This window comes from Copadichromis virginalis, linkage group LG11 (assembly GCF_057382275.1).
Source record: "Copadichromis virginalis isolate Kocher_CV1m ecotype Utaka linkage group LG11, C_Virginalis_male_GT1.1, whole genome shotgun sequence".
Classification (NCBI taxonomy): domain Eukaryota; kingdom Metazoa; phylum Chordata; class Actinopteri; order Cichliformes; family Cichlidae; genus Copadichromis; species Copadichromis virginalis.
The window spans coordinates 19,333,048-19,347,972 of NC_140628.1; the positions used below are offsets into that span (position 1 = coordinate 19,333,048).

The window sequence follows — 14,925 nt, forward strand, 5'->3', positions numbered from 1 at the left end:
AATAAAAGATGAATAAATAAATGATGAGGATAAATAAATGATGAGGCTGTGGTCAGCTATTGCATTACAGTTTATTGTTTATACTTGTCATTTGTTGCACTCTCTGCAGGGAGTTACAGCTTGAAGGTAATACAGACTGAAGGTACAAGCTACACTGTAGTACATGCATGATGCTGTCTGTCACACCGAGAGGTTTCTTCTGAAGACTTCGCAGCCCTCCTGTTCTTCACACATGGACAATTTCCCTCTCAGCTCTACAGCAGTCTCATTGTCAGCACTGTCATCTTTGAGGCAACACACCTGAACGTTAGAACAAACCCTTTGAAACGATGTATGTACAGTAACAGCAGACGACTGTTCAACAGATGAGAGCGATAACAAAAGGCATCTTTTAAGGCAAAATATGAAAAGACGTGGAATGCGATGAAGTGTAAAATAAACATCCGGGCTATGAGGAAGTTATATCTCTCTGCCAATGAGACTATGAATGACAAAAAAGAAATCACAAAGGCATTGTATTAACATTAACTCTGAGTGACTGAAAGCTGGGCAGCGTGCTGTTATTTTATGTATTATGATTCATCTTTGCAAACATACAGAAACAAATCATTAACTTGATTCATGGGAAAGCAAGAGCGTTGCATCAGTTTAAGGTATGTTTTGAAAAGATGCTGTAATGGACATATTTCAGGTAAAATACTTAAAGGCAAATCTGAACCATCTGGGTCATAGTAATGTCTGAAATTATTATTATTATTATTATTGTTACAGTCCTAAAATTGTGTTTTTCCTCAGTCAGCCTCTGAGTAGGAGTGAGGGGATCGCAGGTGAACTCAACATTTGTTAGATGTTTTGATTCCCTTTAATCAAAGATACTTTGCTTGTGCTTTTGCTTCTGCCTAGAAACAGGTGATGTCATTCAAATGCTTCCATTTCCAAGTCGGTATTTAATGATAGTTGGAGATTTTTGCCTATAGAAGCTCGTCAGGGTGCAAGCGTAACTTCACAACTGATCAAAACTGGTTCATCACAAAAGTAAGCTGGGATAGATTGTGGTGAGATCATAATTTTAGACTGATTGGAGAATTAATTAATGTTATAACTTGTCTTTTGAAAAAGTTCAAATCAGCTTTATTTATACCACACAAATTAACAAAAAAAAGCACCTTAGAGACATCTGTGCATACCAAGTGGTGTGCAGTTTAAGAGATTTTAAAAGGCATTTACCAGTTAATGGTAGGGACTAGAAATCTCAATAACATAGCCTCAGCTGTGTTTTGACCTTTTTTCCCCCTAAAGCACCTTTGATAAGATATTTCTGAGAAAGGCAAAACTAAATAACTGGAGCACCACACTGCTGTCACTTATCCCTGATCGAAACCACCTGCACAGATCTGATCAAGTACATTTATAATATTTATTAGCATTAAACACTGATAAATGTTTTTCTTTGTTTTTCAGAGGGCTTATTTTAATCTCTATATTTTTGTTAAAATCCTTGTTTATCATATACTGGGCCTTGATGGAGCCAGATCAACTTTATTCTGATTGGCTGCCCCTCACAAACACAACGTTTGCATGAGCTTTTGACTCCGAGAGATTATTTAGACATAGGCTGGTATCAGTATTTGAAGCGTGGCAATGTTTAATATATTACAACAATCTATAGATGGCAAAATAAAAAGCATGACAGGAGTGTTTTAAAGAACTTTGATCATTGTCTAATTACACATGAATATTTCATTTTAACAGAGACTGGAGCACTTGAGGTGGTCTTCCTCCATTAGCAAGACCACTGCATAAATCAATAACTACATCAGGTGACATATTTATTTAAGGAGTTATTATTTGGCACTATAGTCAACATAAAAGCAGGTGATATTTCTCTTTGTGTAGCAACCTTTGGAGGAAAATAAAACGGGTAATTTAGCTTGAATTCCTCAAGGAAGCATGGTTTCAAGAGCGCTGTCAATAGCAGAGAGGAGTGAGAGTCTCCCTGAGCATCATCAGCAAAAGTCTGAACTGAAAACAGAGGGTGACATTTTATCGAGTAATTATTTACTGTACATACATGTAAAAAACTAAATTATAGCCCATACAAAATGTACAGTTTTATCTTCTTTTTGATGACCGTCACTCTTCGTTTACAATACGATCGCTTTTCTGTTTTGTGCTTTTTATGTGAACGCGAGTTTAGGTGGAGCAGACCGTGGCACCATCATGGAGGAAGGAAGTCAGTCCCCTTTGCACTTTGTCTCTGTTGAGTCAAATGCCTGTGTCCACACATTAAAGGTATTTCTGATATATTGATGATATTATTAAAAAAAAAAAAACACAAAAAAGACTGGCAGATCTACAGTACTGTCTAGAGAAGCTGATCACGATCAGGACACAGCAGCCAGAAACCTCACTATCCACCACCAAGGTTCTTACAGCCATTCAGGCAGCCTTCTCCGACTCACGTCCACTAATACAGTAAGATCATATCCAGTGTTGTGCCATTGGAGCTGGAAGCAGCCAGAAGGAGAGATACAGAGTTTCAGATTTCACTGATTGTTCGTTCAGAGGGATGGTACTCCTCCCTATCTTTAGGGGAGGACATGTAGAATGACTGTGTCTTGCGTTTTAAGCGAGCCCTCTTGGTGGCCAGTGACAGACTGTGTTTGCTGGAGGCGATTATGTCACAGATGAACTTCTTGCAGTCCACACAGACCTCCATGGTAGCCCAGTCCTCCGTCAGCTCTGGGGGAAGCTCCAGTTCTTCATGAGACTTTAAAGAGCCGTGCTTCGAAAACCTACAGAGACAGAAACAGCAGAGGAGCTCGGCTTGAACGGGAGCGAAACACAACATTGTTTTGATATATTAACAATGTGAATTAGCTTTGGTTTCAAATTATCTAAAATGTGCATTCATAGCTAACTTAATCCATGGGATATCAATTAAATGTGTTTAAAAACAAAAAAACACATGAAACAACTCATCCTGAAAAGACTTAATGAAAAGTTCAGTCATGCATGATAATACAGGTAAATTAAATCCAAACTTCATGATTGTCTTGCTGCTTTTCTGATAAGGACGCTGAATAATTTGGTAAAGTTTGACAATCAGCCAAGCAGTTTCTGATGTGGTAGTTGCAATTTTATCCACTAGATGTCAGCAACACCCAACAAATCTTCTGACTGAAGAGGACACGCTGTACCAAGCAGTAGTAGCTACAATGAACAAGGCCTTTACTTTGCATTGTGTGTGCAGTTTGTGATGACGAACACGAGATGTATGATCTCCTCCTTTTGATTGTTGCACTGCTATTTCTAGTTTGAATAGTGTTGTTCATAGCTCTTACTTAGACATAGTCTTCTGGATGCTGTGGCGCTGTGGGTTACTGGAGGACTTGTCAGTTTTAGCAGCTGCTGCTGTTGTCGCTGCCCCAGGAGCTTTTCTGGGACCTTTAGATGCTCCTTTTGCAGGTTCTTTCAAAGCGGGGGATGCAGCAGCCCCTCCTGGTTTAGATGGACCTGGGGCTCCAGCCACTGACAGTCCTTGTCCTACAGAAGCCATGGCACTTATTCTCTCCCTGGGGAGAGTGTTGGTGGAGCCAATGGAGTAGATGGGCAAGCTGGAATAAGGTTTGGATGGCAGCCGCATCTGTCAGAGATGGAAGGCATGTATGAAAGAGATAAAACTTCCTCACAATGCGTATGGAAGCACAGTAATGATGCAAAACAAGAGAGAAGAGTGTCGTCAGTTTGAATTTGGTTGATTGGGAAGCAATTAGCCAAAGATCAGTGACCACCATTTGCCACATTAGGAAGTATCTTACACTATTTACTTATTTATTTTAAAGAGGTCCACTTTATTGTCACCAGCACAAAGATGTGATACTGCAGAAGAGGACTTATTTATCCCACGTGCCTTACCTTTTTGCAGCACTGTGCGCACACAGGCCTGCAAAGAGACGATTGACAGAAGTTACAGGAGAAGGAATAAACGAAAGCAGCCATAGATCCTTAAATAATTATAAACAGAAGAGTATTAATGAAAAAGATGAAGATAATCATCTGAAATTGTTTACTTTTTGCAGAACTGGCAGGTGTAGGACCAGGTGAAGAAGGAAAACCTTTTGGCTCGACAACAGAAGCAAAGCTGCAACAGAAATATAGAGATCGCAGTAAATATAAAGAAGGTATTTGGAACCAAAAAAACATTTTTCTCAGGATAAAAGTTATACTGTTTCCCTAACCCACTTATGGTGTTATAATTTAACTGTGCTCATTTAGAAAGAGTAAGTAATCCCTGTTTATTAAAGAGAGATTACTTCTTTATAATAGAATTAGCCTAGGCAATAAAAAGATGTATTACCTTCCCCTTCTTCATGGCATTGTAGATGTCTTTGTACTGCTGGAACTTCTCCAGCTCTGCCTTCACCAGCACCTGTCTGATGTGCATCACTTCCTCCACCGTCAGAGACAGACACTCCACAGGAAAACAAAACTCCTCCTGCAGCAACAACAAGAATTATACGCACAGCAGTCAGTGGACCCAGCAGACTCAAAACACAGGACTCAGTGTTTTTCATTCAGCACACACATGCACAACTCTCCTGCACCTTTAAGAGCACTGAGAGTGGGTCCGGGCTACAATTGGGTCATAAAAATATCCTCATTGTTCAGTGAAAGAAACGGCAGCTCAGAGTAGAATCGTGATGTGGGAAAAACAGTGAACACTTTTTTCCTGCAGCAGTGCCGAGAAATAGTGTTCACAAAGTGTGCAATGATTGTCTTCAAGAACTGGCTAAAAAAAGAGAATTTCTTTTTATATTTGTTATCCAGCTGGAAGCAGCCATCAGAACATGATACACTCATAAGGGCATAAGGGATGGACATGGTCAGCAACAATACTCAGGCAGGCTGTGGCATTAAAACAATGCTCAGTTGGTCCTAAGGGGCAAAATGTGTGCCAAGAAAATATCCCCCAAACCATTACACCCTCAGCAGGCTTAAGTATTTATACAGACATTGTGGCAGCAGAAACAGAAACTCGTCAGACCATGCGCCGTTTTTCCAACCTGTTCTTCTATTGTGCAATCTTGGTGAGCCAGTGTGAATTGGGCCCTCAGTTTCCTGTTCTTAGCCCATAGGAGGGGCACCTAATGTGGTCTTGACCATGTCTACATGGAACTCAAGGAACAAAGAGAGCAATATTAAATAAGGGAAACTCCTAGATGACTGTGGTTTTATTGTAAGGGGAGGCTGTATATGTTTGTAGCCACAAGGTGTGTTTGTCTGCTACTCAGGGCATCCTCAGGGCCTTTGTAACAGTCGCACATTATGAATCCTTGATTGACTGCTGAAGGACAAGTTAACGCACCGTGGTTCTTCCCATTTCTCTCTGTTACCAGAAACACAGAGGAGAGGAAACTTCAAATTCACTTTTTAGTGTTCAGAAACATGAAAAAAAGAGATCTTTGATCCTATGTTCGTCTTTCCTGTTACTTCCTGTAAACGCTCTGACAGTTCTTTGTTAGTTCTATGTTGCTATACGTTTGAGCCACTGTGTTAGATATCCAAAGCAATGTCCTCAGCCTGCTCTAGGTGAATGATATCTAGTGAAGAATTAGGAGGATGAGCAGCTACAGTTATTATGACGGGACAGACTGATGGGAGACGGGCAAACCTCGGCCGAGTCTCTTCGAAGGATGTAAACCTTCCTGCACAGAGCAAAAAGTGTCTTCACCAACCCCAACACAAACACCTCGATAGGGTTGGAGCTCCACAAAGGGCACAGAGTAGAGGGAGAAGGGTGGAGAAGGAAGGGAATCCAGGAGTGATGTGAGATTTCGATTCCAACCTGAGCAAGAGAAGGTGGAGGTGTGTGTGTGTGTGTGTGTGTGGGAGGGAGGAAGAACAGAAAGCCTGCAATTTAACAGAGATACAGGGACTCGATGGTTCTGGTAAAAGAAGGAGGGAAGAAATCCTGAGAAAGGGGCAAACAGAAGAGAGATGACAGCATGTGTGTTTAGTTTCAATCCTTCCTCATTTCCCTACAGATCTTGATGCTCTACGTACTTATCTCGTTCTCCCTCTGCTTCTTTTGATTATTAAGTTATTTGACCACACTGGACACTGACAGCCACTGGAACAAGTCAAAACAGCAATCGATGGAATATCCTTTGAAACTAACGCATTAGTAGATTTGTTTTTGATTTCAATCTGGTCCAGTTGTGACTCTCTTCCAAAGTGTGTCGTTTGTCTTGTCTTTCTCCCCTAACCCCCCAATCAGTCGTGACAGTTGGCTGCCCCTGTAGTGTATTTAACTTATAACATAAAGCGCCCTGAGGTGACTGTTGTTGTGATTTGGCACTATATAAATAAAACTGAATTGAACTGAACTGAATCCTATTTCCAAATGTTTATTTTTAAATGATACACGAAGCTCTGACTCACCAGGGACTTGGAGCTCTGCTTGGAGGGCGGCTGAAACGGTCGGACATTTGTGGGCGTTTCCTTCTCAATAGAGTGTCTTCTCTGGGGGGTCTTACGCCTCTCTGGTTGAGGTGTAGAGGAGATGGGCAGGAACATGGGTGGAGCTGGTGTTCATAGATAGAACGTAAGAGAGAGAGAGAGAAAAAAAGAGCAAGTTTAACTGCAAAGAAGCAATTGATTGGTTAATCTTTAGCTCAAGACCTACTGATTATAAATAATCTTTCAAATGAAAAGACTTTGGGAAACGTGACTGGCAAGGCTGCAAGATTAAAAGCCATCGATCACTGCCAGCAGATAGCTTAGTTAAGGAGGCAGGGGGCGTCGAAAGGCTTCCTGACTCACTTTTCTTCCCCAGCACAGATTCTGGGGAAGTGTCATCCATCAGAGATGTCGCCACGCTGGAGCTGCTCGCTGATTTGCGTCCAACAATCTCATCCTGAATGCACAGAATACACATGCACTTCAGTCGTCACTTTTTCTGCACAAAGTAAATGCATCTAGGAAAAATAAAATTCTAATACACAGAAACGCACTTCAGAGTCAGAGCTGTCCAGTTCAGCGAGGCTGGGAGCCTTCAGGAGCCGCTTTCTCTGAGGAACTGACTGAGATCCAGAGGGTTCGACTCTGGGTGATCCAGATCCGTTGGTGAGAGACAAAGAGCTGGATGTCCTCCTGCCCATACGTGGGCTGAACTCATCTGCATAGAGCCACACAGGAGAGTGTCATTCAGACACAGCAGTTGAAACGAAACCCAAAACACATCCTCTCTGGATTCTTTGCATCCAAACAGGTTATACTTTGCATCTTTCTTTTACTATCCCATTTGTTATATGGGGGAACAGAGTTTTCAAGTTGTTGTGGGTTTCAGTGGGTGGTGAGGTGAAAGGATGCAATGAATGATGTTACAGAGGACTGAGTTTTGAGAGTCGCCGAAAGGTTAAAGAGGTTGGCGAAGGTTAAGTTTTTCCTAAGGGGAAGCATAGGAGCAGGGCGGTGTTACACGCAGAGCATGGATGCCTTCTTCATGAAATATTTAAACTGTGGACTCCTAAAAAAAAAAGCTTCTCTCCCATATCAACCCCCAGGGAACGTTTTTAGGGAAAGCTAAGTCCTTGAAACCAAATTTCCCAATTTACTAAACAGACACTCTTTACTGGCTAAAGTCTAAAAGTAGAAAAGACAACATTAAAATCAACCACCTACAATACCAAGCTGCCTGATTCTGACTAATTTCTGGGTAAAGCAAAAAGACAACCTGATGAGAGGGTTTGGAGGCAGGGAGTATGGGAAAAGCAGACAAGCGAGTGCTGCAAGAGACAGATAAAAAACACAGCTGATAGGATTGGTGGGAACCCTGAAACTCTCCTTTCTCCCTTCAGCCTCTTGTTTGTGGGAAAAGCATCCACATGAGCTCATCGTCTCAACACGAGCTCTGTTCCTGCTGCCCAGTCTTTTTATGACCAAAGATTCCTAAGAACCTACATCACCAGTTTTTCTCTATTCAGCCATCATTCTAAACCCTTTCTTTGTTTCACCCAAGTCTCAGCATTCACATATTCAAAAAGAGGAGATATTAGTTTAAAGCTGGCGGGCAGGGGGGAGACAAAACAGACAAGACCATTAGGTTAAAATGCAAACATGGCCTTCCAAACCACAGCATTGCTCATACGTTACCTATTCCAGTACGGAATAAATCCTGCGGCATACTGCGAGTTTTGCCGAAACCTAAAAGGGAGACCTCCTTTAATAAGGTGGCTACAAGTAAATTGACCACTCAGTACACCTGCCGTTTATATCCAAATAAAATGGAGTGACTGAAGTAGTAAACAGATTTGTGTTTGACAGAATACTTTGGGATACTTTGTGTACGTGTACAGCTACAGGGAAATGGTCTGTTGTCTGGATTACATCATGAAACGTATAACTGCTCAATGTTAAAATACTGACCCTACAAAGGAGTCATTTTGAGTCTAAAGTATTTAGTGCAAAATCTGATATTAAATGTTTTTATTTTGTCTATAAAATGATTTAAAATAGACATGGTTTTTAACATATTATCTGTCTTTGTGTGGGTTAGAAGAAGTTTAGTATCACTCTCATGTTGCCTGGCTAAGTCAAGATGGTTCAGCTTAGTTCAGCATAAAGACCACAGCTTTCAGTTCAGTTAAGGTTTCATTTGATTTTTTTATGTCTAATGTTTAAGCATCTTAGCCATGCTTCAGATCAACGACATGACCAGGGTGTAGCCCAGCTCTCGCTGTATGGTAGATGGAATAGGCTCCAGAGAGAGAGAACTCCAGTGATCGACTGGTCCCCTACTAGCAGGCACTCAGAGATAGAGGGGTAAAAGACCTTCCTTTTAACAAGAAGTGACCTCCAGCAGAACCAGGCTCGGGGAGGGGCAGCACATCTGCTGTGTAGTTTTGCAGTAAATAGAACAAACACTTGCATTGCATACCATGCAAGAGTTCTGATTTGAGAGTTTGGTTTGTTTGGGATCATTGTCATGCTGTCAGCCAATTTCTAGCTGGTATTGGATGGTGGATCAAAAATTTGTGGTGTTTTTCTTTGTAATTCCATCAATTTTAACAAGATTTTAAAAACACTGTCTGGAATGCAGCACAAAACCATGACAGAGCCTCCAACGTGTTTTACAGATAACTATGAACACTCGCGGTTTTACATCCCTCCTCCTGAAAATGTCAGATTTTCAAGTTTCATTCATCAGACTTATTTCTACTGATTTTAAGTCCAGTCCTTGTATAATTTGGCAAACCTACCTGCCATTTCTCCCAGTTTCCCTTCTTTAAGAATGGTTTCTTAACAGCTACCCTCTGTGTCAGGTCTTTGCCAGCGTTATGTAATTTATTCTAGCGTTATGTAATTTGAAACATCACTCCCATTACGGATCGATTAAGTTGACATTTTCCTTTCAATTTTTTGTAGGGGACCCCAGGGAGCCAATCAAATTACCCAAGTCACACCCTTGTTGCTAATCTAATCACCTGCTGACTCTAGCATTAAACAGAAGCACAGAGAGAGTGGCATCAACCTTCTCAACTAATGCACAACTACAACAAAATACTTAATGTCACATTTTAATGACAATTTAATTAGAACCAAGCAGCACCGCCTGCTCACGTTGCCTTTAAAACAATAAGCTATCACGAAGGCCCAACGCTGCGCGCAGCGACATGATACCTCACTGAGACTTGTGATCACAGCATTTAATCTCATGAAATCTATTTCCCCTTAGCCATACTCATTAATTTGTCAGCGGGAATGTAAAATCCCCACAAAGTACAGAGTTATCAATATGGTCACATCATATGGGAATGAGTGATTATACAGGGAAGGTTTTACACAGGTCAACAGACAACACAAATGAGGGAGCTGTTTTGAGAGACACTGGCTTCAGTAGGAGAGAAAGTGGAGCACAGGATTATTCTAAATTGGCCACCTGAGCACTATTCCCTCATCGCAATCACAACACTATCTCCAAATTTGGAGACAGTGTTGGGCATGTTCCACTGCTGGTAGCCTGTAGCTCGTCATCTTAGACTATATATTTTACTATGCTGTGCAGAGCATGAGGCTGCGCACCGGTCCACCTGCGCACTGGCTCGATTCTGCAAAGTCACTGCTGCACACGAAAGACTCTTTTGTATAGATTCTTGGAGACGTTGACGGTGTCACGTATGCTTTTGGCTGTTCCTTGCCAACCCTTGATTAGATAGCTGGCAGCTCATTTCTACTGAAGTTTCACATTATAGAGGAACCTTTAAGAAACTAAGTGCTTGGAAAAGGTGACACTTTTCCCAAGAAGCAACAGCAGGAATATTTTTCAGGAGGTACAGGAATTTCATGAAGACTGACTAGAATAAACTGTTTCCTCAAGGCTGCAATCATTTTAACAGCCAACAGTATTTTTTTTTTTTTAAAAAGAAGAAGATGTTGTTTGTATAGAAAACAGTGATGTAATTTTACCATCCTTCCTTCAGAACGCTACATGCAAAAAAAAAAAAAAAAACAGCAACATTGTGAATAAAATTCTTCTTGTTTTGTAGCACCTCTAAACACTTTAAATATCTCAGTCTGGCTGTGAGGCGATGTAATCTCTTCCAATCGAAGACATGTATTACACAAAGTAAAGATTCCTTTTATGACAAATGAAAGGCAGTGAGTTTTGAACATAAGCTCATTTTTTGCTGGTCTGTAGGATAAAGTCACATCAAATACTTTTCAAGATTTCTTTTAAATGATCTGTTCATATATTTTCTATTATTTTTTGAATTTTCTTTTGTTTTGCACACTGAAATATAAGGCAAAGTTTGAACATGAAGACCTTTTTTTTTTAATATTTGAGATCACATTGAGATCAGTGTGTGCTAAAATATGAGACTTTACAGGACCGATTGTTTGTTTTCCTCATATTTTAACTAGCCAATACTCAGACAGGTTCAGGAGGTTTTTATCTTTAAAGGTTTTCGAGATTTTCATGTTCAAGCTTTGCCTCAGGTTTCAACGTGCAAAAAATTGGTCTGAACGTTCATTTGATTTCCCTGGTTTTAAGGTTAACAAGTTTAAAGCATGGCCTGTGGATGTAGTTCAGCATGCCACTCATGTCACCTCGCTCTCATCAGCATCTTCCTACTGCCCAGTGTCCCACGGGTCCATTTTTCACCTCCAAAGGAGGCAATCACCAAACGATGAAGCACAACATGAAATGTGTGTACAATATGCAGATTGATGCATTAAAAGTGTGTATCTGTGTCTGTGTGTTTGTTCGTGCTGACAGAACAGATGAGCAGCCACAACAAAGCGGGGAACAGAAAGTGATGAAAAGCCAGGTAAGCAGCGAGGGAGACTTTACCTGACGCGTCAAAACTGAAAGACATGCTAAGTGGCCGAATTACTGCAACGAGAAACGTCATGGACAGTTATTGTTTGTGATAGAGGCACATCAAGTCAAGACTTACTACTGTACATACAAGAAGTTGGTATTTAGTGAGAAAAGAATTGAAATGGCATGCTTATTGTCTTATTTCAGATCCCAAAGGTTTCATTGCTTTCATGACGAGCAATAAGAGGATTTTTGAATAAGTCAGCCAATGGGGAGACACTGCAGACAACACAGTACTGGGTTCAGTGTGTTAATAGAAGTTGCAGACACTTAGCATTATTGTGGCATACGACTTATACTCTGTTGCAAACAATATAAGCCACAAAACAATAATAGGCATTAGTTGCAACACAAATATGAACGGTTAGGCAGCAGCAGCTACAATAGCACAGAGCATAGGCACAAAGTAGGAACATATAAAAGAACAGAAACAGCTCAAAGTAATGAAGCTAGTGCACACTTCTTATGTGATTCTGAGGTGCAGGCATCAGATCCATACTTCAGCTTAAAACGTCTTAAAATTTTAGAGCGAAGTATGGTTGCATGTGTATGGGAGTGTGCACGTGAGTGTGCACTAACGGGACTAAAAGATACCAAGAGCAGGGACAATGAAGTGGGACACCTCCTTACCCAGCCTTCCTCTGCGGACCTCGTCAGGAGAGACCGGGCGAAGTTTCCGCTCTGCTTTGATCTCCTCCAGGATCCGCTCGTGCAGCGTGGGAGGAGGCTGAGTCTGTGGCTTCAGCTTCCGAGCTGACACCTAAGTAGTGTGGGTTGATGATGGGTGGCACAGAGTGAAAAAGGGAGCATACCAACACTGACACAAATGTACAGGGCTGTAGCCCGCAGGCCTGCTTCTCTTCGCCTCTTCGGGTCTACTTTGACTGATTGTTCACCTGATTGCTGAGAGATGAGAGCACTGCTGAAAAAGCAGCCTGCTAATCCTGCTGCAAGATTGATATCAGCACAGAATCCATTATTTCTCCAAATTCAGGCTGCAGTGAGACGTGAACACCCGTGTGCTTTACAGAGTCTGAATTTACAGTCGATCACATGTAGTGGAAATAGTCAAGTCTAATCATCGGGATGATTTTGGCTTTAGCAACAGCAAATCAACCTATAAACCATCTCCTGACATGAGAGTCACAGTGTTTCCCACAAATAACACCAGGTTAGAAGCAGGAAATGTCTTTGTTAAAAATCCTTATTTTTTCAGAGTGTTTACTAATTTGCAAATGTGTAGAGGGATTATGGGTTTAATCTCAGTTTTAATGTTTAAATCAATCAGATTTGTTAGTACTCACAGGATTGAGAGGGGGTCTGGACCTGATGAACTCCAGGATGACTTCATGAGCACTTTTCTTTAATCTTGGTGGGATGTCTCCATTGACCTGAAGCAAAGGAACAATTGGTCTGCTTATATTAGCTCAGACAAACGCTGCTTCTTTCAGGAGGTCATTTACTAGATGGAGAACATGATGGATGGAAAAATTAAATAATCCAAACTCAAATAATAAAAAAAACACAATATCAAAAAAAGTATATATGGACATTTTTAAATTTTCTGTTGCAAGACAACCAAACCCAAGACCACATACATAAGGCTGAGATTGATGATTATTTTTAATTATCATCAAGGCTGTCAAATTTTCCAGCGTTGTTCTCAGAGCCCAAGAAGTTTAATCATGCTTGGGTCATCTGACAGTCAAAAAACTAGTAATATTCAATAATGGTTCTAATATAAAAGCAGCAACTCCTCACTGCTAAATAGAAAGACTTTAATCAGCGATCACAATAGTTACAAAATATTATTTGAAGTTTTCAGTTTTGCTATGAATAATGCCAAATGGAAGAGTAAAGTCATGCATATGCAAGTTTACACCAAAGCAACCCGTTATGGTACCGTTTTCTGGAGCATTTCATTAAATGATTTGAACTGTGGTGGTGTGTTTTCTAGATGTGGACTTACACAACAACTTCAGGTATCACACTGAAGCCTTAAAAGACTAAAAACAAAAGTCAACAGTATACTAAAAAAGTGATTATTTGCCCTCGTAAACATGAAGCCATGTTTGAGTAAAATGCAGCTGAAATATATAAAATCAAAGGTTTATTTATTTAAATCATTAAGGAAAATATGTTTGGTATAAAAAGAATCTAAAACAATCAAGTGAAATTTCCATTGACTAGATGCCATTAAATGTAACATAGCATTTTATGAGTGTATGCAGTCATCATTTCATCACATTAGTGAAAGTCACAGTTATACAGTATCCAATAATAATCAATGCAACCTTATGATTTTCATGAAGCAAGCGTTTCCCTGCTGGATCAAAACAACAGTGCAGCACTGAGTGCAGCATTCGAGTAATATTTTCAAAGCTGCAACACGTGTTTTGACACTGACCATGACTTTACGTAGTTTGTAGCGTTTGGACCTGATGTCATCCATGAGCATCTCATAGGGAGTGAGCTGGTACTCAATAGGCAGAGGGTTGTACTGACGCTCCTGCACCTTCTTCAGCTTGACTCCTTCACGCAGGTCCCTCATCACCTGAACCCAGAATCGAGCCTGAGAGGAGAAGAACTAGTGAAAGAGGAACCCAGTGTAGAAAAGAGAGGCTAGCCTCTGCTTGCACACAGAACAGGGAAACAGGGCGCCATCATCATGTGCAGTGGCCATATCAATCTCAGCATGGTTCCTGAGAAGTTCTTTGATTACTGTGTGTTTACCGTGATATATGAATTCATGGAGATATCTTCACGTGAACATTTGAGGCTACAGCCAAAGGTTGAACATTGCATACCCAGTCAGCATTCTGTAACTCGTTCAGGTCTCGGCCAGGCTCCTCTGATGACTCCTCCATCTTACGGAGGTTCTGGTGAAAAAGAACAAGATCAAATATAAAAAGTGCTGTTTTGGTAAATAACAAGACATGTTCCCATATGTAAGCTGTTAAGTGGCTTCACTCAAATAGCTTTGAATTCACAGCTACACAAATCTTTATTTCTCTCATGCTGCCTGTTATGCAGCTCCTGATGTTAGTCTCTGGCTTCAAACACTCACTATTAGTTCCAGACTTTTAAAGATCCCCCTCTGTAAAATCATAGTTTTCTTACTGGAAAGTTTCACAGAAACTCAAGCTGTAAGAACTGTAAGCTTAATGCATATCTTTATTATTATTATTATTGGAAAATAATAATAATTTAAGACATTATAATTTAATAATTTAATAATTTGAGACATTATGACAAGAAGTATGAAGTATGGAAGCAAGTCCCCTTTAATGCTCCCCTTTAACTTTTATATTAACAGGATGAGACCATAACAAGCTTGTAAAAAGCAGTAGACAGACTGAAAATGTGTTTCCTCTGGTTAATCTTTGCAGTGATGCTGTCCTGATCATGTCACCGGAGGGGAAAGTTTGGTAAGACAATCACGGGAGTTTGCCCAGCTGACTGCCGAGTTAAAACCTCAGGCCACAGGGGAAATTAGAATTCACCATCATCCTACGGGGGCACAGCTGTGTTGACTGACT

At 40.7% G+C, this 14,925-nt stretch overlaps 1 protein-coding gene across 4 annotated transcripts in view; it reads right to left on the reverse strand.

Annotated features, from left to right (window-relative positions):
- Positions 1-57: 57 nt before the first annotated feature.
- LOC146698371 (protein spire homolog 1-like) overlaps positions 58-14,925 on the reverse strand; it is a 41,231-nt gene continuing 26,363 nt past the window's right edge. The window contains exons 5-18 of one of the 4 annotated variants that reach the window (XM_085473471.1): positions 14,194-14,265; positions 13,794-13,958; positions 12,691-12,777; positions 12,017-12,146; positions 8,158-8,208; positions 7,017-7,180; positions 6,826-6,919; positions 6,441-6,587; positions 5,675-5,913; positions 4,361-4,498; positions 4,074-4,144; positions 3,919-3,946; positions 3,345-3,646; positions 58-2,795 (exon numbers count right to left, since the gene is read on the reverse strand). In XM_085473471.1, coding sequence (XP_085329597.1) covers positions 2,540-2,795; positions 3,345-3,646; positions 3,919-3,946; positions 4,074-4,144; positions 4,361-4,498; positions 5,675-5,913; positions 6,441-6,587; positions 6,826-6,919; positions 7,017-7,180; positions 8,158-8,208; positions 12,017-12,146; positions 12,691-12,777; positions 13,794-13,958; positions 14,194-14,265 — 1,944 coding nt within the window. In that variant the 3' untranslated portion in view covers positions 58-2,539. Of the gene's footprint in view, positions 2,796-3,344; positions 3,647-3,918; positions 3,947-4,073; positions 4,145-4,360; positions 4,499-5,674; positions 5,914-6,440; positions 6,588-6,825; positions 6,920-7,016; positions 7,181-8,157; positions 8,209-11,356; positions 11,399-12,016; positions 12,147-12,690; positions 12,778-13,793; positions 13,959-14,193; positions 14,266-14,925 lie in introns of all 4 variants that reach the window. The other 3 variants (XM_085473472.1, XM_085473469.1, XM_085473470.1) reach the window with 3 other exon arrangements.